Source organism: Lutra lutra, chromosome 3, assembly GCF_902655055.1.
Source record: "Lutra lutra chromosome 3, mLutLut1.2, whole genome shotgun sequence".
NCBI lineage: Eukaryota > Metazoa > Chordata > Mammalia > Carnivora > Mustelidae > Lutra > Lutra lutra.
The window spans coordinates 62,461,567-62,483,956 of NC_062280.1; the positions used below are offsets into that span (position 1 = coordinate 62,461,567).

The 22,390-nt window shown below is 39.9% G+C and overlaps 1 protein-coding gene and 1 pseudogene across 6 annotated transcripts in view; one reads left to right on the plus strand and one right to left on the minus strand.

The window, feature by feature from the left end:
- The window catches only part of COBLL1 (cordon-bleu WH2 repeat protein like 1), a 167,523-nt gene extending 158,105 nt beyond the window's left edge, over window positions 1-9,418 (minus strand). For 4 of the 6 annotated variants that reach the window (XM_047721951.1, XM_047721950.1, XM_047721949.1 and 1 more), the window contains exons 1-2: window positions 8,957-9,059; window positions 8,131-8,248 (exon numbers count right to left, since the gene is read on the minus strand). In XM_047721951.1, coding sequence (XP_047577907.1) covers window positions 8,131-8,248; window positions 8,957-9,044 — 206 coding nt within the window. In that variant the 5' untranslated portion in view covers window positions 9,045-9,059. Of the gene's footprint in view, window positions 1-7,809; window positions 8,087-8,130; window positions 8,249-8,956; window positions 9,060-9,266 lie in introns of those variants that run through there. The other 2 variants (XM_047721952.1, XM_047721955.1) reach the window with 2 other exon arrangements.
- LOC125095545 (complement component 1 Q subcomponent-binding protein, mitochondrial-like) lies at window positions 9,165-20,587 on the plus strand (annotated as a pseudogene).
- The last annotated feature ends 1,803 nt before the right edge of the window (window positions 20,588-22,390 follow it).

Consider the following 22,390-nt stretch of genomic DNA (forward strand, 5'->3'; position numbering starts at 1 on the left):
CAGTGGCATGAGGGTGGTGGAAGAATTCACCTGAAGCAGAACAAAGGAGAGAGTAAGTTTATTGAATAGGGTTGGCCCCAGGACAGCAGAGGAGAGACTGCAAGGAGGCAATGGGCGAGGCCTGCTTTTAAAAAAGGAAAGTGAGGAAGTCTGGGGATGTATGGAATTTTCCCTTTTGGGTAACTATGCCAGTTTATAAGTAGCCCACTGGTTAGGTAGGACCTACAGATTATTTTTTTTGGGGGGGGGGGGGGTGGTGTCACCTGATGGGCCTGTCTGTATTTATCCAAGCGGCCTCTATGGACCCTCTGTAGATTCCATTGCTCCAACCTGTTGCCCAAAAGTGACCTCTACATGTAACTTTAAATTGTTATGGCTATTCTGTTTTATGATCAGTTATGTGGTTAATCTCTTACTGTGCCTACCTTATAAATGAAACTTTATCACAGGTGTGTATGCATAGGGGGAAAATGGTGTGTATATAAAAGGTTCAGTACTATCCCCAGTTTCAGGCATCCACTGCAGGCTGGAACATATGGAACATATCCCCCCTGGATAAAGGGGTAGGGGAGGAAGACTACGGTACTTTATAATTGTGTACATTATCTCCGAAGCTCTAATTTCAGTGGGCAAAGTGTTTCTAATAGGGAGAGAACGAGAGTAACTAGGGAGAATTAAAATGAGGGATTCTGAGGCAGTTCTTCTCCCTGTTTCTCTAGCATCTCTATTCTCACCGCCTCATAACCACGAACCTGAAAGCCTTAATGGGGCTTTGTTTTTTCTCTGGAGAGTAGGCAGTTAAGAAACCGACCTGATTCTGTAGTATATGTGTTCTCCTCCCACCAAATTTCTGAAGGCTTGTTTCTGAGCAATTTCCCTCAGCTATATAGTATGAAAAACACAGATATAATCAGGATATTGCCCAACACAGGGCACAACACATATTCGAAACCCAAATACCTTAATTTATTGCCAATGAAACCTGGAAATTCTGACCTTAGTAAGGATTTATCGTGATTTAAAATGTATTAAAACTTACAGATAGTACCAAGTTTTTAGTGGTGTAGGAGCTGAGCTTAATAGACTTTTTCTCCTGCCATGGCATTCTTTGCTGTCTTAATACTGACATGACCATCCCAATTAAAGTACTTACTCTGTCAAATTACTCCACATTTTCACTCTTCAGCTTTTTTCTTAAGTCTAAACCCATTTAAATAGTTTTAACTTATTTACATTTATGAACACTGTGAACCTAAGCTATATGAAAATAATAAATTACCCAAGCTCTCTCTAGCATTTCTCTAAAGACTAGACAGTCTTTGAGAAGCTTTTCCAAGGGATTCATTCCTCAGATATGAAGTTTATATGCAAAACTGAAGACATTTGGCCCTTTATAAATAGTCCTGGGAAACTTCTTTCTCCCATACTTTTAGTTTATTTTTACTGTAACAGATGGGGAAAAAATTTAGTAAAGCAGTCTTAAAAAAAAAGAGCCTTACAACAACTATCATACTAATGTTAGAACACTAAAAACTTACAGATATGAAATATCTTTAACAACAACAAAAACACTTGCTAGAAGTTATAAAGGCAGTTTGACTTAACTCATAATGTAGGTATGGACTCAAAAACCTAGAAATCAACTCCTTCAATTTTGCTCCTAAATATCTAACTATGTATTAGTCATTTTTCATGAAAGTGTCTCCAGCACATGAAAGAGAAGTTTAGAACTTCTCTTTAAAATATATTTCAATATCATGTTAAAATTCTGTAGTGCTTGCCAAAGGACCATGCCTGTCTTCACTTAAAAAAAAAAAAAAATCAATCACTAATCACCATTCTGCAAAATTTCTTACTGTAAGATATATTTTGTTACATGCAAACAGAACATTAATCATTTTCTTCCAATTTAAGTTTAATACCTAGAAGTCCTCCTGCCAGGGGTACCTGAGTGGCTCAGTTGTTAAGTGTCTGCCTCTGGCTGGGTTGTGACCCTGTGTCGAGTCCTACATTGGGCTCTCTCCTCAGCAGGGAGCATGCTGCTCCCTCACCTCTCCCCCTGCTTGTGCTGTCTGTCTGTCTGTCTCTCTCTTTCTCTGTTTTGTCTCTGTCAAATAAATAAATAAAATCTTAAAAAAAAAAAAAGTCCTCCTGCCAGTAAATAAATTTGAATAATCACTACTTCATTTATCAATTTCATAAGTTAGGCCAAGAGGGTCTACAAACTTTACTAAGGCTACAAGGTAAATATTTTTAGCTTTGCAGGCCATATGATCTCTGTCTGGACCATTCCGCTACGATTGGAAAGCAGTCACAGAAAATATGTAAATAAGTGGGTATTGCTATGTGCCAATAAAACTCTACAAAAACAGAGGATAAGAGATTAATATCCAGAATATGTACAAAACTCCTAACATTCAACAACCAAAAAAGCAAACCCAACTAAAAAACAGGCAAAGAACTTAAATAGACATTTCTCAAAAGAAGATAGGCAAATAAACAGTAAGGACATGAAATGACACTCAGCATCAGTAATCATTACGAAAATGCAAATCAAAACTACAATGAGATACTACCTCACACTCTTTAGCATGGCTACTATTGGAAAGAAAGAAAGAAAGAAAGAAAAGAAAAGAAAAGAAACAGAAACCAACAAGGATTGGCAACTCTTGCCCACAGTTGTTGGGAATAGCATCACCAATATGGGAAAGACTATGATCGCCCTCGAAAAATTAAAAATAGAATTACCATTTGATCCAGCAATTTTACTTCAAAAGAATTGAAAGCAGGCTCTTAAAAAGATATTTGTACTATGGTGAGTGCTGTGAAGTATGTAAACCTGGCGATACACAGACCTGCACCCCTGGGGCTAATAATACATTATATATTTATTAAAAATAAAATTATGAAAAAAATAAATAAAATTTTTTAAAAAAGGTATTTGTATACCATGTTCCAAGCAGCATTATTCACAATAGCTAAAATAAGGAAGCAACCCAGTGTCCATCCACAGATAAATGGCTAAGCAACACATAGGCTATTATTCAGCCCTTAAAAAGGAAATTCTGATATATGATACAATATGGATGAACTTTGAGATCATTATGCTAAGTGAAATAAGCCAGTCACAAAAAAATATATACTCTTTGATTCCACTTATACAAGCTACCTAGAGTGGTCAAAATCCCAGAGAATGGTGGCCACCAGAGGATGTGGCAGAGAGGAGAGTGGGAGCTATGTTTAATGGGTATGAAGTTTCAGTTCTATAAGATGAAAAGAGTTCTGGAAATGGATGGTGGTGCTGGATTCACAACAATATGAATGTACCACTGAACTGTACATTTTATAATGTTTAAAATAAATCTTGTTATACGCATTTTACCATCAACGACAACAAAATTAGGGTTAAAACCAAATAGGTGGGGTGCCTGGGTGGCTCAGTTGGTTAAGTGACTGCCTTTGGCTCAGGTCATGATCCCAGGGTTCTGGGATCGAGCCCCATATCAGGCTCCCTGCTCAATAGGGAGCCTGCTTCTCCCTCTCCCTCTGCTGCTCTGCCTGCTTGTGCTCTCTCGGTCAATAAATAAATTTTTAAAATCTAAAAAAAAAAAAAAAAAAAAAAAAAAAATAGGTGAAGGGCCCATTTCAGCCTTCTGGACTTACTTTGCTGGGCCGTAATTTGCTGATCAGAGACAAGCTACTGTATATTAAGCTTGAAAGCATAAACAGTGTTTTAAAGCTAACATGAAAGTACAATTTCTATGCTAACGTCATGGTCTTTTCCTACATAATTTCTTTGGTAAAGCTCTTAACATCAGGAACCAATCTCCTAGTGATTAGAAAACATGTTTTACATAAAGTAAGGGCTCGCAAGTGTTGACTAATTAGTTAAATGAAAGCAGTTGTCTCAATAACATAAGTGTGCCATTTATAAATACACCTGGCATTTCAATATTGTAATAAGGTCATAACGTTATTGAATATCCTCTAACACACTGAGAGGAAATTAGACTTTGGACTAAAAGTCTAACATTACCTTAATTTCATTTGTCTTATTCGGTAATTGAATATTCCTACTTTTGAAAGTGCACTATAAATTTAATAGCCATTTAATAGCAAAAATAAGCAGCTTGCCATATGACAAAAGAAGGCTATCAGTTAACTATGAATTAAATCATCCCAAACACATGAAAATGTTCAATATTTTGAAGACATAAACCAAACATTTAAGTTCCTTTTAAATCCTAGGCACTGGGGTTTTTCATGTGCATTAGAATTTGTAGGAGTTTTTAAAAATATAAAAATGATTTTAGAAGAGTCAAGGCGAGACACTTACAAAGCCACTCCAGATAAAAAACACTCTGGCCATTCAGAGTAATTAATAGGGGCAAACTCCGGGTGCCAACATGCCTCCTAAGGAAGAGCACAGGTATGGGGATCAGATCTTGTTTCTGTTACTCTTTCATCACTTAGAGTTGCGTGGCTTTGAGTTTGTTAGTCTAGCTCTCAGAGCCTCAGCTTCCACAACTGCAAAGTGGAGTTAATATACTTCCTCTGAAAGGAGTAGCAAATTTTTAAAAAATATTACCATAAAGCAACTAAATGGAATATTTAAAGAAGCAAACTAAAGCTGAAAGTGAGGATCGTGAGTTGCCTGAAATGATTAATAGCAACCCTCATTCCATCACCTCCATCTCAGATGTTAACACCTACTTAATCATTGGCTCTCAGAACTGATAGCACATTACATTCACTGGAGCAGCATTTAAAACCTCTCCACAGCTTGTCCCAGCATAGGCCAAATAAAACCAGACTAGGTATCAGGTGTGAGAGCATGGGTGTTAAAGATCCCCAGGTAATTCTCATGTTGAAACCTCAGCTAAGATACTCAACTTCTAAATAGTCAATAAATGTTAGCTTACAAGAATTCAGTTTATACAATCAGTAAAATTTCAGTGCCAGTAATGCACCCAAATAACAACTTTAAAAAGTAGCCGCTAAATCAATTAATTTTTTCTACACCTTCAATGAACTCCATAGCTCCAAAGCTGCAAAATTATAAAGCAGGTTTTTTACCCTGGTCCATGCCTAAAAATCTGTTCCGAAATCAAAATATTAACATCACTCAAAGTAAGGCTAACTACACTTTCGACATTTAAATTTCAATGAATTAAAAAAGGAAGGGGGGGTATCCGTAGGGGAAGTAACAAACAGAAGCAGTAGCAGTTCTAAAGATAATGTACCCAAACTGACTCTGAAATTTAAATGTATCTTACAGTGGTCAGGAATATATTTTTTAAAATTTTTTTTAAAAAGGCAACGAACCAGGCAACCCAAGTCCTGGGTTTTCCTTCAGATTTTACCACTCATTTGTTCTGGGTCTTCAGCAAACTCATCCAGTGTCTCCAGGCTTCAGATTCTCATTTGTATAATATAGAATTGCACTAGATTTCTTTAAAATGACCTGTTACAACAATGTAAAACTTGGAAAATTACAGAGGGATTCTTTAGAGCAGGGATATCCAAGGAGAACTAAACTAGGCCTCATAGGTTATTAGAGTCATGAGTCATGGTTTAATTAGTTTTGTAATAAGGAATTTACTTCCCAAACCCAATAATTTATTGTAACATTGAGATTGCTCCCTGCCACCTCCCACCTCCCATAAGCCCCTATCTAGGATACTTTTTTCCCCCACAATTAAATCTTTTTTTTTTTTAAGATTTTATTTATTTATTTGACAGACAGAGATCACAAGTAGGCAGAGAGGCAGGCAGAGAGAGAGGAGAGAGGAGGAAGCAGGCTCCCTGCCGAGCAGAGAGCCCAATGCGGGGCTTGATCCCAGGACCCTGGGATCATGATCTGAGCTGAAGGCAGAGGCTTTAATCCACTGAGCCACCCAAGCGCCCCACAATTAAATCATTTTTAACGTTTTGGGATTTTTGAGAAAAAGAACAAAAGCAATACTGCACTGAATATTCAACAAACATAATAGGAACTTGGGATATGTGAAGGGACAAGATAGAAAAGTGAAAGATGACACAATTTTTTTTTATGTTTATACTTTGCAGATATTGATCACTTCTCTAAATAGAATGCAAGATAAAATGATAGTCTAGATAAGATGTTGAAGCATTTTTGCAGATGTCCCTCCTCAAATATGGAGAAGGTCAAATTCCTTAAAAGTATTTTCTTCATAGTTGAAGAATTAGATAAAGCAGTTTTGTACATTATTTTCAAGAATGTATCAGTTTAACCTTTAAATTCTCAAAAGTGAAATCTGAAATATCTTAACTGTCGTCATGCTTATCATTAGATAGCTCTTTCCACTCCATTCCAAAGCCATCTCATCTCACCTATTTTACTCAAAAGTATTGATTTCTGAACACCAGTAAGTGTATTTTCTGTACAAGCATATGCTGTCTTTTTTAATTGTCCCTTAACTTAATCCATTTTCAAATCCACTGGTCTTTTTTTTTCTTAAAGATTTTTTTTATTTGACAGGGAGAGCTCACAACTAGGCAGGGAAGCAGGCTCCCCGCTGAGCAGAGAGCCCAATGCAGGGCTCAATCCCAGGACCCTGAGATCATGACCTGGGCTGAAGGCAGAAGCTTAACCCACTGAGCCACCCAGATGCCCCAAATCCACCGATTTAATACTATCTTACTTTGTGCCCCTCAAATACATTTCCATATTCCTGAAAATTGTTTCATCTTCAATTCACGTATCTCTGCAGTTTCATTTAGAGGCCCATGCTTTTATGATTAAGATCTTTCAACCAATGTATTTCTTTACACATCCTGATGTGAGAATAAATGGAAGTATGTATATTACTGAACAATGAAAACACTGGAAAAATAATAGGAACGGAAGTCAGCAGTAACTGGGCTATTTGCAGAGGGAAGAAGACAATTCGAACAAATGAAAGAATTAATTCATACTCTACATGTTTCCTCTACGTAAGCGTTATACAAAATATCTTTTATATTAGTCATGTTGCTTTGAGACTTTTCCATGTTTCCTCTAGACAACTGCCAATGTTCGCATGGTCTCTGATGAATAAACATGCTGTGACTTGCTTCTAAGGAAACGCCTGTCATGTTCCAGGGAAAAATGACTTCTCTACTCTTAAACCAGGGAAACTGCACAACACTCATTCATTAGTTACAAAGTCCATTTTTCCTTAACGTTTCTTTTCTGGAATGTTTGTGTTCTCTTTAGAGCATTAGAGCCTTCAGATTAACAATCACAAAAGAAACTGAGTTGGGGGAATATAGGTAGGAAAAGTTATATTACATCAAAGGGGTTCCCACTTCAGAGCTCAAAAGAGTGCCCATGTTCAGCCTTCACTGTTTACCAAATTGAAGGTTATTTTCAGGTTCTCCCCATCTCTTGCAGAACTACCTGTTCTCATTACTGTTTACCCAAACGCTTAGCAAGGTGATGATTAGCATATCTGGCAGGAAGACATGCTTCATTTAATATTAACTCACCATGTGACAGCCCCTTCCCCTCCAATCTCTCTTCAAACACGTGAGGACACAAAGAAGAGTATCGTTGTTTGCAGTCTGACTTTGCGCTACGCTTTGGCACCAGCAATTGGCCAGAGGCACACACACCCCCAATCGGAGGCGCTCACCCTGCCGGGACCCGGAACTGTCATGCAGGCTGACAGCTGGTACACCCTCCCGTGGCCCTCCACCGCTCGCAGAAAAGCCCCTTCCTTACAGTCACTTTGACACTGCTTACCTGCCTGGGCCTCAGCCCTCGGCCAAAGAAACTTTCTTCCCCCTTCCCAAGAGCTCACTTACAGGTATCGTCCGCCGCGCTTCCAGGGCACCAAACAAGGGGCTCTTTGTTACAGTTTCTGCTCCAGGACTCCTCACCCAATTCCTGGCATTCAGCTGCCCTTCAGCAACTCCGAGCAGCCCCAGTAGAAAAGCAATCAAAACTACCATAGCCCTCCGCCCCCGCGCCCGGGCGGCCTCCAAGGAGGCCGGGCGGAAGCCGGCTCTGCCGCCGCCTCTCCCGCAGCCAGTGAGTCAGGCAGCGAGCTGCCAGCCAGGTAAATGCGCTGCGGCCTTGCTGCCCTCGCCCTCCCCAAGAACTTCGGCGCGGCGCTCTGGACTTACCCTGTTGGGGCGGCGGGCGGCGTGGGCGCCGCCAGGGCATTCTGCGCGCGCGGGGTTTGGCTGTCCATCGCCCTGCGGGGCGCGGCGCGGGCTCCAGCTCCGAGGCGGCGTGTCACTACTAGAGTGGGAGAGGCCGGCTGGTCAGGGCGGGCCGCGCGCCTACCCAAGGCCTGAGAGGGGCGGGCCGCGCGTCAGGAGCCTGTCCGAGCCCCCCAGCCCCGGGCCGTTCCGCCTCCGGGTGCGCTTCCACCTGCGGGCCGAGGCTCCCAGCCCGCGGGCGCCGCCGCCTCAGGTCCTAGCGGCCGCCGGCAGCCTCGGGGGCGGAAGGCGGCGCTGCAGCCCCCGCCCCGTGGGGCTTACTGGGTAGCCATTTGGCGCCTCTCGGGGCGGGAGAGGAGCTCCCCAGGCTGGAAGGAGGAGGAGCGGGACAAGAAGCTAGGATCCGAGGCACCGCCGCCACGCCGGCAGCGCGTCTCCGGGCTCCCGCGGCCGAGTTTGCACAAACAAAACGCCCTGGGAAAACTTTTCGCGAAGAAAAGTTAGGAGGGCTAGTTCCTCTTTTCCCACCCAGGGCTCCTACTTTCTTTTCAGGAGACAGTGGCTCCCCTGTTCTTTCCCGCGGCTTCCTCTCCCACTCTTCCCTCCCCCGGACCGCGCGCTCGTAGTTGGTCTCTCAAGCCGGGACTTGAAGGAGGAGAGCGCGGCAGCCTCTCCCAGGCTGCTCCCTGCGCGGGCCGGGCGCAGGCGGCGCCTCCCCCGGCCCTGCGGGCGGGGTGGCTGGCCCTCTCGGGGCGCCGCAGGGCCTTTCCCAAGGCGGCTTACTCACCCTGCCCCATTTCCCAGCCCAGAGCCCCGGAGCTCGCCGCCGCATCCTCCGGTCGCCACCCAGAAGTGCCGACGAGCCTCGGCGGCATCGGAGCGAGAGAGGCAGTGAGCCAGAGCCAGAAACGGGCGGGGGTGGGCTAGGACCGAGTAGGAATTTCCCTCCCACCCGATTTCGGGTCTTTGGGGTCCGGCTCGGGGAGCCGAACGGAATGGAAACTCCCATTCAGGGAGTTCCCATTCCCGTCGCTAGGGCGTCGCTTCGGGAAGCCGGGCGCGCGGGAGCCGAACAGGTGGGGAGGAAGGGAGGGTACCTGCCCTTCGAGAACCTGCGGGGAGGACCCGGGCTGCCGCGGAAGTGCGGAGAGAAAACTCGCCCGAGCCGGGCCTGCAGCTTGCTCTCCACGTGGTTCGACCTTCCACATCCTGGGCGGTTTGTTTTGTTTTTCCTCCCCGCAACTTGACCTCTAAGCTTGCTGCTCTTCGGTTAAAAGCGCACCTGTGACTCTGATTTTTCTAATCGGTGTCAGGTTTAAGCTTGCCCTGTCTTCAGAGGCATATTTCTTTCGTTCTTTTTAAGCATATAACAGCTGTGACATGAGGACTGGAAGATAATGTCTGATGATAACCTATTAACTAAGAACAAATGGTAAATTTTATTCATCTCTTGGAAATTTTACAGGAATAAAAGAATCACACAGCTGGGTGCTTGTTCGTCCATTTTGGTTCCCAAGCACATGCTCTGTAGATGGTTCTTTACACCTGACAAACAGGTATATTTGCATATCTTGTATATCATAAATGCCAACTGAAAAGTGTAAGCCATTTTTGACGGGCCCAAAAGCTTGTCTCAGACCAGCATGTCTTTATTATTATTATTATTATTATATGGTCTTTATTAGAGTTTATTGATGACAACAGAGAGCTTAAAAGTTCAGGCTTATGGCTTTATTACGAAACCTGGAATACATAGGTAATAGTCTGCTATCATTTTATCTTATAGTGTTCTTAAATAAGAACACTTTCAGAAAAGTAACGTGAAATTAAGAAATTAACCCTAAACTACAGTTTAAGAATAAAAATATTTCAATAAACTTTTGCAGAGACTAGGTGAAAGCATGGTAAAGGAGGCCTCTGCCGTCATATTAGCATCAGGTAACCAGTCTGTGTTAACCACTTCACCCCAGTGAGAAGATCACGTTTGGCAGGTAGTAAAACTAATATATAAAACCAAGTCTTGGGGCGCCTGGGTGGCTCAGTGGGTTAAGCCGCTGCCTTCAGCTCAGGTCATGATCTCAGGGTCCTGGGATCGAGTCCCGCATCCGGCTCTCTGCTCAGCAGGGAGCCTGCTTCCCTCTCTCTCTCTCTCTCTCTGCCTGCCTCTCCATCTACTTGTGATCTCTCTCTGTCAAATAAATAAATAAAATCTTTGGAAAAAAAAAAAAAAAACCAAGTCTTGACTTAATGCTCCTTAATATTTAAGCACTGTAGCAATCAACTAGCATACTAAATGTTAGCTGAAACTAACATACTGAATACCTAGCAATATGCCATCTGTCTGTTATGGGCAGTCATTACTATGTACACCTTTCTGTGCATGATACATGCTTTTCAATGTATCTTTACATATGAAAAGGGGGGAAAGTGGCTTATTTCCATATTGAAACCATATCAGAAAAGTTGCATTTTAATATCTTACCTGATTTAAATATTAATCCAATTAATTAAATGTATCTGGCTTTTAGTCTCTAAATAACTAAGATTAAACAATTTTATGAGTTAATCTTGCCTCTAAATGACTTACAATTGCTTGCACAGACAGTAATACAAGTATTGAGTAACAGTGAAACTAAAGTCTATTGCCTTTCAATCACAAAATCAAGATTACATTTTAATTAGTTTCAATCTTAATTTATGACATGCTAATAAATATTGACTACATTAGTCTAAACTGAAACATCAAACATTTTCATAACATTTCATAACTACTGAAACCATTTTCAGTGATTACCAATTTTTCCTGACCTAGTTTTAGGTGTAGGGGAGGATTACACTCTCAACCTCATTGAAAATAGATATAGCGTTGTTTTAGTAAAAACGTGAACAGACATGAAACGTTTCATTTCCTGGTGGAATCACTGAAGGGCCAGTGCTTGACTCTATGTTCTCTTTTCTAGCTGCTGCAATCGTGAAGTGAGTATTAAGATGGAAGGACACAGGACTGAAGTAGCCTGTAGGCCAACTATTACTTAGCCTTCCTTAGGTATAATCATGATTGACAACTTTCCAAATCACTAATAGCCTAGACCTGATGTTCTTCTCATATGGTACTAACCTATATCTCCTAGAGTCTGCTAGTTACATAAATAGTTCATTAGCAAAACCGTAATCACAGTTGCTATAAACTACCTGCTCTCAATCCTTCCCTCTGGTTATGCTCAACTATAGCAAAATTACCCAATTTCCAAGATTTTGGTCAATTACTCTTTGGAAATCTCCCTTCCTTCAGTCCATCCAACCATTTTTAATGCATGTACTTGGGTATTTTCTCTTCTGAAAGACCTTCCTGACTACATAGGTAATATTAGCCCTTCCCTTTCTTAGCCCCAGTAAATTCTGTTGGGTGGGTCCAGGGCCCCATGGTATTTTCAGTTTTCAGTTACATAGTAATGGGGTGTGTGGTGGAGTGAACTTAAGGATCCATGTCTCATCCTTTGTGTCCTGAAAGAATTACCCAGAACACCGAATGCTATTTGCAAATGTCTGTGGAATGGATTGATTCCCTCACTCTCTGTCAAATAAATAAATAAAAAACAATCTTTAAAAAAAAAACCAAACTGGTAGACCATTTAAAATGGAGCATATACTGAATTTGTTCCTTTTGGGAGAGACTTATTCTACATCTACCTGATGGAGTTAGTTTCAAAATCACCAGATAGAAAGAAGTTCCATTTAGCTATATATCTCTTCAAATGATAGTTTACATTCTAGATTTCTTCTTGGAGAATATTAAAGGAGAAAAAGGTTTACATACTTAATAAGTATGTATGTGCTTATATAAAAAGCAGACACTCTATGAAGTGGGCAATGCAAAAGTTATTGGAGAAATAGAATTGGAGTCTGTCTAAATATTTTGTAAATTATTTGGGACAATGAAAAACTTTTTAATATTTACGTTTTTATTCGAGTATAAGTGCCACAGAATAGATTTATTTAAAACAGAAAAAATCAGGTTGCCTGGGTGGCTCAGTTGGTTGAGCAACTGCCTTTTTGACTCAGGTCATGATCCCAGAAACCTGGGATCAAGTCCTGCCTCGAGTCCCACATAGGGTTCCCGGCTCCATGTGGAGTCTGCTTCTTCCTCTGCCCCTCTCCCCTCACATGCTCTCCCGCACTGACTCTCTCAAATAAATTTTTAAAATCTTTAAAAAAAAAGGTAAAACAAAAAATCATACTTAAGAGGTGATCTATCTTCATTTGTATTTCCCTTTAGCATAGTAGAGCCTAAAGAAAGTGCTTATGTCTTCTTAGATTGTGTATGTGTATGTGTGTGAGAGGTTTTATATAGCAAGATCAGAGATGTTGCAAGGTAGTATTCAATTTTAATGAACCTCTTCAGACTTTGTATTTCATAGAAGCCCCTTAATTCAGTCAAGTACGTCTTTACTATTATTATTAAGGTCTTTATTAGAGTTTATTGTTGACAACAGGAATCTAAAAGTCAGGCTTATGGCTTTATTCCCAAGTCTGGAATATATACATAATAGTTTATTATCATTTTGTCTTCCTATGGTATTCTAATAATTTACAGAATACTCCCACATGATTTAAAACATAGAAAGTGTTGTTAGAAGTCAGTGTCTTCAATATAAATACTCCATGAAAGAGCTTTATCCTTTATCCTAAAGTACCCAAATCCTTTTTGTCCTCTGGCAGCCAGGATTCTTAGACAGGTTTTCTTAGTCACTACTGTCCCTATCTTTATCATTGGCATAACTGCTTTTCCTTCCTCTCTTATTTCTCATCCTATTTTAATGCTTTTCACTTTCAAACTGCCCAGTAATTGTTTCGTAGGTGAAAATAAATTCACCTACGAAACAATTTTTTTTAAGATTTTTTTTTTTTAAGATTTTGTTTATTTACTTGAAAGAGAGAGACTATGGGGGAAGGTGGGAAAGGGATGCTCTTTGCACCGAAGACAGAAATACATTTGAAGGAATTTGTGAAAAATGATTAAATTTTAAATGTGTGTTTGTCTAATGTCTAATGTATATAATTATGGTAAAACTTACAGATTAGTTTTGTCCATTGAAATTACTTCCAGACCAAATGTTAATTACATTTATTTAAAAGCAGAACAGGGGCACCTGGATGGCTCAGTCTCTGGAGCATGCAACTCTTCATCTGAGGGTAATGAGTTCAAACCCCACACTGGGTGTAGGGCTTACTTAAAAAAAAAAAAATTAAAAGCAAATGCAACAACTAAAGGTTGTATTATTATGTAGTTTTTAATAACCATGGTAATTATAGCCATTTTTATATGTAAAGAATGCTCATAAGATGTATACTATGTGAAATAATTAACATACTCAAATGAAATGGTAGTATAGTATAATGATTATATTTTTAAGTGTTTAATACATATTTCCTCTTTAATTTTTATTGATCACGTGTATGAGGGTACTTGAGTGTGGAGGATGTTATATTTTTTATGGTTTTTTAAATACTACTAGAAGAAGTCATATTTGGTTATAATATTTCTAAAATATCAGTAAATCCACTTTTCTTCTATGAAGTTTAACATTTACTTGTATCAGAGTTTGAAGAAAATAGGAACAATACTATTTATAGAATAAAATGTAAATTGTGTTTTTCATGACCTTATGTTTGGAATTACAATTTTATTATCGCATTATAGCATTTATCAATTTTTTTAAGATTTTATATATTTGACAGAGAGAGAAATCACAAGTAGGCAGAGAGGAGGCAGGCAGAGAAAGAGAGGGGGAAGCAGGCTCCCTGCTGAGCAGAGAGCCCATGCGATGGGCGGGGTTCGATCCCAGGACCCTGAGATCATGACCTGAGCCAAAGGCAGAGGCTTAACCCACTGAGCCACCCAGGTGTCCCCCATTTATCTCTTGGAGGGGTCATTTCTATACAAGCATTCTAGAGATTAAAAGTACCAAAATAAAAAAATTATAAAAATTTAAAGGAAATTGAAGTACCGAAATAAATATGATTTCTTGTCCATTTCAATAAGCTTTTAACTTATATTTTATATTTCAAAACTTAGAAAATCCCTGTATATTTTCTTTGCTTAGAATTTCCAAGTGTATTATATATTTATGAATTAAATTTTGAATAAAGGGAGCATTTATTGAATATCTATAATACCTAACACTGGGTTTGAGAAACAAAGATGGCAAAGATACTGCTTCTGCCCTGGAGGGGCTGATAGACCACTGGGTTTATCAATAATATTTTTGTGAGACTCAATCAAGTAAAAATCTAAAGAAAATTGGTCATTAGTCGTTTGAAGGATCCCTACCTCTCTTCCAATTGATAAAATTAAACATTTTTTCAACACTAATTATCAAAAGAAGAAATGTCTGAGTTTAGTACGTAATGGCTCTTATAAATGGCACTGTATTTCTATATTATCACATACATTTCTAAGCAAAGACTCTTATTAACATGCATACATTCCAGGATAGAGGTGAGGCCTCTGGAAACATGCATGGGCATGCAGACGTGTAAAATATTAAGTACTATAGGCATGCAGGAGGGCTGAGTTTTCAGTGCCCATCCAAATTCCAAGCTACAGATTCTGATATATCAACACCAAATTGTCTAAAATCCATTTTCTTACTCCCTCTTTAAGAAGTCCTTTTGTCACAATGAATTTCCATTCCTAGATTCTATAAATCTGTTATTGGTTGGCAGTAATTGTCTAACTCATTGGAAAACAGTGAGCCCTTTTATGTCATTGAAGTATCAGCACTGTTTGAAAGACAATTATCGTATGATCTCACTCATATGTGGAATTTAAGAAACAAAACAGGATCATAGGGGAGGAGAGGAAAAAATAAAACAAGAAGAAATCAGAGATGGAGACAAGACATGAGACTTTTAATCATAGAAAGCCGGCTGAGGATTGCTGTGGGGGAGGGTGGTAAGGGGTTGGGTACCGGGGTGGTGGACATTAAAGGGGCATGTGAGGTAATGAGCACTGGGTATATCATATAAGACTGATGATGAATCACTGACCCCTACCTCAGAAACCAATAATACATTATATGTTAATTAATTGAATTTAAATTTTTTTATTTTTTTATTTTTTTTTTAAGATTTTATTTATTTATTTGACAGACAGAGATCACAAGCAGGCAGAGAGGCAGGCAGAGAGAGAGGAGGAAGCAGGCTCCCTGCTGAGCAGAGAGCCCGATGCGGGGCTCGATCCCAGGACCCTGAGATCATGACCCGAGCCGAAGGCAGCGGCTTAACCCACTGAGCCACCCAGGCGCCCCGAATTTAAATTTTTTTAAATGGAAAAAGAAAAGTTTCCAAAAAAGTATCAGCTCTGTTAAAATTAACCTTGTGATTTACAATTTAAACACCATTCTCATATGGGTGTTTTCTCTCTTTTCTTAAAAAAACAAAACAAAAACAGGCTAATGACCAAAAAGTGAACTTAAATTATATCTTAATGCCTATTGAATTGTAACTGTAGATGGGCACTACTTTTCTCCCTTAAGGAGATTTGTAAGCCCTTAACTACTTGCCAGTGTCCTTATATCTCAAAGTGTACAACTTTGACTGAGGCAGTCACTGACTCTGGCATTCCAAGCATAAAATGTAACAAGTCTCAGCATATTACATTATGCCAGGGCTCCTCATCCAACAACTGCTTTTTCTCTTGGGAGGCTGAGCACGTGTGTGGTTAACTAAGTACCACAGCAGTTAAGAGCTCAGACTTTGGAGCCAGACAGATTTGGGTTCACATCCCTGTCTTGGCTACTCACTATCTGGGTAACATTAGGAGAGTTACTGTTCCTGGGAAAGAATAAGCATTCAGTGAAGGCAATATAAGCATCCGATAAGGGTGACAGAAACCCTTTTCTTAAAGAATGGGAGCCTATGTCTTGGTTAAGGCCTAGTCTGTAAAGCGGAATGTTCCTGCTTCACGTTGGGAGAGTCTGCCTTTCTGTGCCTGTGATGACCTTGGTCAAGTCCTTAAACTATTGAATCTTCAATCTCCTTATCTCTATAATGAGTTTCAGTTCTTTTTAAAAATTTATTTATGACAGATCACAAGTAGGCAGAGAGAGAGGGAGGAAGCAGGCTCCCCACTGAGCAGAGAGTCCAACATGGGGCTCAATCCCAGGACCCTGAAATCATGACCTGAGACAAAGGCAGAGGCTTAACCCACTGAGCCATCCAGGTTCCCCATGAGTTCGGTTCTTTTTCCCTCTGTGTTGAGTAATCAAGCTCATTGCATTAAAAGCTATTGAATTTATGTATAAAGACTATTAATAACAAAACTTCACATTGTAACACCTTGCAAAGTACTTTCATTCACTGAGTATAGTTTGAGACCTTTAAGAGTTTGCAGAGATAAATACTCATATCCCTATATTACAGTTCTATAAATTGAAACAAATGACTTGCCTGAGGACTCAAAACTAGGGAAATGGCAAAATGAGAAGCAAAAGTTATTTTTTTAAATTTTTTTTAGTAACATTACAATTACCTTGCTGCAAGGATAAGAGGTTAGTCCATAGAAAATTAATATTATTATATAAATATCACGCTGAATATCATTTCCCATCTCTGAATTCTAGGTCAAAAGTACTGGCTAGGGGCACGTGGGTGATTCTGTTGGTCAAGCATCTGCCTTTGGCTCAGTTCATGACCCCAGGGTTCTGGGATCTAGAGCCCCGAATCTGGCTCCCTGCCAAGCAGAGAGTAGCTTTTCCCTCTCCTTCTACTGTTCCCCCTGCTTGTGCTCGCTCACTCTGTCAAATAAATAAAATCTTTAAAAGAAAAAAAAAAAAACATACTGGCTACCTAAACCTGCTTGTCCCAAAGGATCTGCTTGGGGAGACTTTGAGACTGTGGATGTTTCCAGTTTCATCCAAGAAATATGAGGGTCAGAAAAGCAAAACACAGAAACTTAAAGATGATCAGAAATTCAGATGCATTCTGGAGTGAGCCACCCTTGACCTAAATCAATTACACTGTATATTTCCCTCTACTGACAAGAAAAAAAAAAAATTCACCCGAGAAGATCAAAGGCAGCCAGTCAAGAAAAATAACTCACAAACTATGTATTTGGAATATGGATAGTATGATGGAAAGAGTACACTACTAAAAGTCCAGGTAAAGTAATAGAAATTAATGTATCTAGCACATATTAGGTATAGAGTTTGTTTTTTTTTTCCAATTTTGATCTTTAATTACTGGATATTTTAACTATTTTGCCCTGGTGAACATGGTAGAAGTGGGAAAATGTGATAGGAAAGCAGAAAAGGGTGGAATTATAAACTGTATATATGTGAGTGTATCAACTTGAATCTTTTTTATATGTAAATGGGGAAAATAATACCTATTCATTTTTCTTTTAAAGATTTTATTTATTTATTTGACAGAGATCACAAGCAGGCAGAGAAGCAGGCAGAGAGAGGGGGGAAGCAGGCTCCCCACCGAGCAGAGAACCCAATGTGGGGCTCGATCCCAGAACCCTGGGATCATGACCTGAGCCAAAGGCAGAGGCTTTAACCCACTGAGCCACCCAGGTGCCCCAATAATACCTATTCATTAACAGACTGAACAGAATGTCCAGCACATTGAGGGTACTCAAGCAGCTTTGACCATACAAGTCTAAGTCTGAGTTAAAAATGTATTCAGGGGTGGGGCACCTGGGTGGCTCAGTGGGTTAAGCCTCTGCCTTCGGCTCAGGTAATGATCTCAGGGTCCTGGGATTGAACCCTGAGAGCATTGAGCTCTCTGCTTAGCAGGGAGCCTGCTTCCCCCCTTTCTCTCCCTGCCTCTCTTGAGTAATTGTGATCTCTCTCTCTCTCTCTCTCTTTCTCTCTCTCTCTGTCAAATAAATAAATAAATCTTTAAAAAAAAAAAAAAAGTACTCAAGGGTGCCTGGGTGGTTCACTTGGTTAAAGGACTGCCTTTGGATTGGGTCATGATCCCAGGGTCCTGGGACTGAGCCCCTTATCAGGCTCCCTGCTTGGAGCGGGACCTGCTTCTGCTACTCCCAGTGCTTCTGCTCTCCTGCTATCTCATTCTGTCGAATAAATAAAATTTTTTTTAAAAAGTACTCAAAAAAAGAAATGGTAGGAGAAGTTGCTATGCAGATCACTGTTGACTAATGTATTTTCTTCTGGATATATTACATTTATCAGGCATCACAAGATACTTAGGTAGAAGATTATTTGCATAAGGTAATTTTCTTCAGTTGTTTTCGTATGATTATTTATAGGAGCTACTGTATAAATTCAGTTAGTATATATTTTCTAGTTCTTTACAGTTTTCTATTGTAATACATAAGATGGATAACTTTGGTCAACAAGAACAAACATTCTCATACAGAGATCTGGGAATGTACTAAGTAAATATATAGTTATCTTTGGAATAAAAAAATAAAAATGGAATTAAGATGTTCTTTCTGGAGTGCCTGGGTGGCTCGGTGGGTTAAAGCCTCTGCCTTCAGCTCAGGTCATGATCTCAGGGTCCTGGGATCGAGGCCCTCTTCGGGTTCTCTGCTCAGCGGGGAGCCTGATTCCCCCCCCCTCTGCCTACTGTGATCTCTGACTGTCAAATAAATAAATAAAATTAAAAAAAAAAAAAGATGTTCTTTGTGAGGGTGTGAAAGGAATGATATACAACCATATCATTTTTAACCTCTGAATTTCCTGACGGCATGGGAACTATTTATGACAATGAGTGACCTTTGTGTGGAATGTTACTAAAACACAGTTTTATGTCAGGCAAATATGAGACTACTTTCTATATATTTTGGTTTGGATTAAGAATTGCCTAATAGCCCCAGGCATGATTCTTGTGCATGTTATACATTTTGCTACCTGTCAATATATACAACAAGCTGAGGTATTGCTGGCACTATTTCAACACCCAAGAGCTTCCTTCCAATGCTTTCTGATGTTTTTTTTTTATGATGTTAGAAGAAGTTGAGGAATTTTGAAAAGTGAGTTGGTAGAACATACTAACAGTAGTTTCAGAATACTATCCTTCCATTTATGAGTTCTGTGCTTCAAATGACATTGGCTGTAGAAGTCTAACAAAAAAACCAATAACTATACCTAGTTATTTCAGCATTAGCATGTCTGGCAATCCAGTGAGGCTAGTCACTTTACACTTACAGTTTTATTAGTGGGAATTCATAATCCCCATATCTGAAAGAAAGTTTGGAAAATAATTTCATAACTTTTAGTTTCTTCATCAATAAGACAGTGATAAATTGATAAATTCCAGCTCTACAGAGTTGGAAGGTTTGAATTACGAATAAGTAACAATTATATGTACAAAAAAGTCTGTCACAGAGGGGAATTGTAAAATGTTAAATCTGAGAAAGAACCATCTCTTACATTTATTGGAAAACAGAGACTTCTAAATAGAATTGTCAGTGGGCCTAGGTGGCTCAGTTGTCATTAACCGCCTGCCTTTGGCTCAGGTGATGATCCCAGGAATCAAGTCCATATTGACCCCCTGCTCAGTGGGAAGCCTGCTTTTCCCTCTCGCTATACCTTCCCAACCCACTCATGCTCTCTCTCACTATCTCTCACTCTCAAATAAATAAATAAAATCTTTTTAAAAAATAGGGTTGTCAGATTTAGTAAACAAAAATACAGGATGCCCAAGGGCAGAACTTCCCTGGGGAAGGAGGTCAGGACCTTCAGCCTGGGTCGTGCTTCATGCCTGCACTTGTCCCCTGCTGGGATGCTGTCTCTGTGGTGCCCCGTGCCCTGTAGGCTGGGTTTGGCTGAGGCTGGACTCGGTGCCAGATGCACCTCGCCACCCCAACCATGCGTGCAGACCTTTGGACTACTCCATGTACACATGGGCCTGGTGCAGCTGTGACGCTCTGCACAACCCAGGAGGATAAAACTTCTGTTGAATCCCTGAATGATGAAATTAAAGAGGAAAAGAAGATAAAGAGCATTAAGTCCCTTCCCAAGATGTCTGGAGGTTGGTAGCTGGAAATGAATAGAACAGAAGCCAAACTATTGAGGAAAGTTGCTAGAGAAAAGATCACTGTCACTTTCAACATTTGTAATAGCATCCTGCCAACATTTGGTGGGGAGGAAGAGCCCAGAAGATGAGGTTGGGCAAAAAGAGGAGGACAAGAGCGACATTTTCTCCATCGGCAAAATGAGCTTTCAGTCCATTGGCAAGTCTTTGTGAAAGGACATTGAACACCAATTCCATGGCCTGGGCCTTATATGACCACCTGGTGGATTTCTTGGCAGACCGAGGGGCGGATAACACTTTTGTAGTTGAATTAGTGGATCTCTGCACAGCCCTGGAGCACCAGGAATACATTACTTTTCTCATAGATCTCAAAAGTTTTGTCAAGAGTCAGAAGTGCAGACAAAGACATTGAACATCTTAAATTCATGGCAGGCCTTGCCCAGGGAACTGTCCTACTCTGAAGCCAGTCCCATCCATGCTTTGAGATGGTTTTCAGCCTAACGTCCTGGGAAATAATCCAAGCTTAAACAATTTGCATTGTCCTCTCACTTACTCTTCATTTATTTCTTCTCTACAAATCTGTTATTCCTAGATGTTTGTATAACGTAATGATGGACAATAAAATTGGTTTATATCCTCAAAAAAAAAAATAAAAACAAAAACAAAAAAATCAGGATGCCAAGTTAAATTTGAGTTTCAGGTAACAGTGAATAATTTTTGGCCCAAGTATGTCCCATGCAATATTTAATTATGCAAAATAGTTATTGGTTATTTATCTGAAAATCAACTTGAACTGGCTTTTATCTGTATTTTATCTGGCAATCCTACCCTAAAGGTATCATAATTCTTTTCAAAACACATATAGTTAACTAAATGCTGAGGCAGGAACAGAATCTGAACAATTAAGGAGTTACAGACATTCCTGCAAAGGATTGTTATATAGTAGCATATTTTATTTTATTTTATTTTATTTTATTTTATTGACAGAGAGCAGGAGAGCACAAGAAAGGGAAGTGCTAGAAGCAAAGGGAGAAGTAGGCTTCCTGCTGAATGAGGAGTTCCATGCTAGGCTCAATCCCTGGTCCCTCAGGGACCACAACAGGTGCCAAAGGCAGACGCTTAACAGTGACTAACAGTCACCCAAGCACCCCTATAGTAGCATGTTTTAGAAAAGAAAATAACTATATTTCATAACCGTAATTTCATAAGAAACTGGAAACAACGTAACTGTTTAAAAAGGAAAGCTTTGAATCTATTGATTCTAGTTACCAAACTCTGAGTTATTTTTTTTCCCTCAGAATTTAAAAAAAGGGCTTACATTTACAAATCAGAGTTTCTTTTTAAATTTTTGCTAAAACGTAAGAAACTCAATTGGTCACCCCTGTTAACCAGAGCTGAATAGTAGCTATTCCTCAAAGCATGTTTCTGGATACTTCTAGTCAGTAATCAAGTCATTTTTAAGTAGAATCTTAGCTAAGAAAAAGTAAAAATTAGATTTAGTATCATCTTATGGCCCAATTCAGACCTAAACTTGGTGTTTTGGATTATGACTTATTTTATAATATATTTTTATTACCACAAGTTACCTCTATTCATTTTTGTCAGTAACTTAAATCCAAGACTTCAGTTAAAGACAGGGTATATAACTTAGGGGGCTTCCTTGAAACAGGCCAGGGGCTCTTGAGTTGGCCTTGTCTTGCGAGGTCACTGTGGCCCAAAGATCTTAGGCTTCTTCATTTCTCCTTGAGTTAAATTTATCCTTTTCATACAAATTCCTAATTTAATCATTTTATATGTTTTCAAAATTGTCGACATAAAGTTGATAATACCCTGTTTGTTCAACCTATAAAAAAAAAGTTGTGGGCGCCTGGGTGGCTTAGTGGGTTAAAGCCTCTGCCTTTGGCTCAGGTCGTGATCCCAGGATGCTGGGATCGAGCCCCGCGTCGCGCTCTCTGCTCTTTGGGGAGCCTGCTTTCTCCTCTCTCTCTCTCTCTCTCTGCCTGCCTCTCAGCCTGCTTGTGATCTCTGTCTGTCAAATAAATAAATAAAATCTTTAAAAAAAAAAAAAAGTTGTAATTATTGATGTGTTTGGAATGTTGGTGAGGTCTGGAACTGATGCCGGGAAAGAATTCTATTAAAACACAGGGACAGGACCTATGGGCAGAAAGAGCTCCTATCCCAGGATTGTGAGGAGCAACCAATTACATGTTTTGGG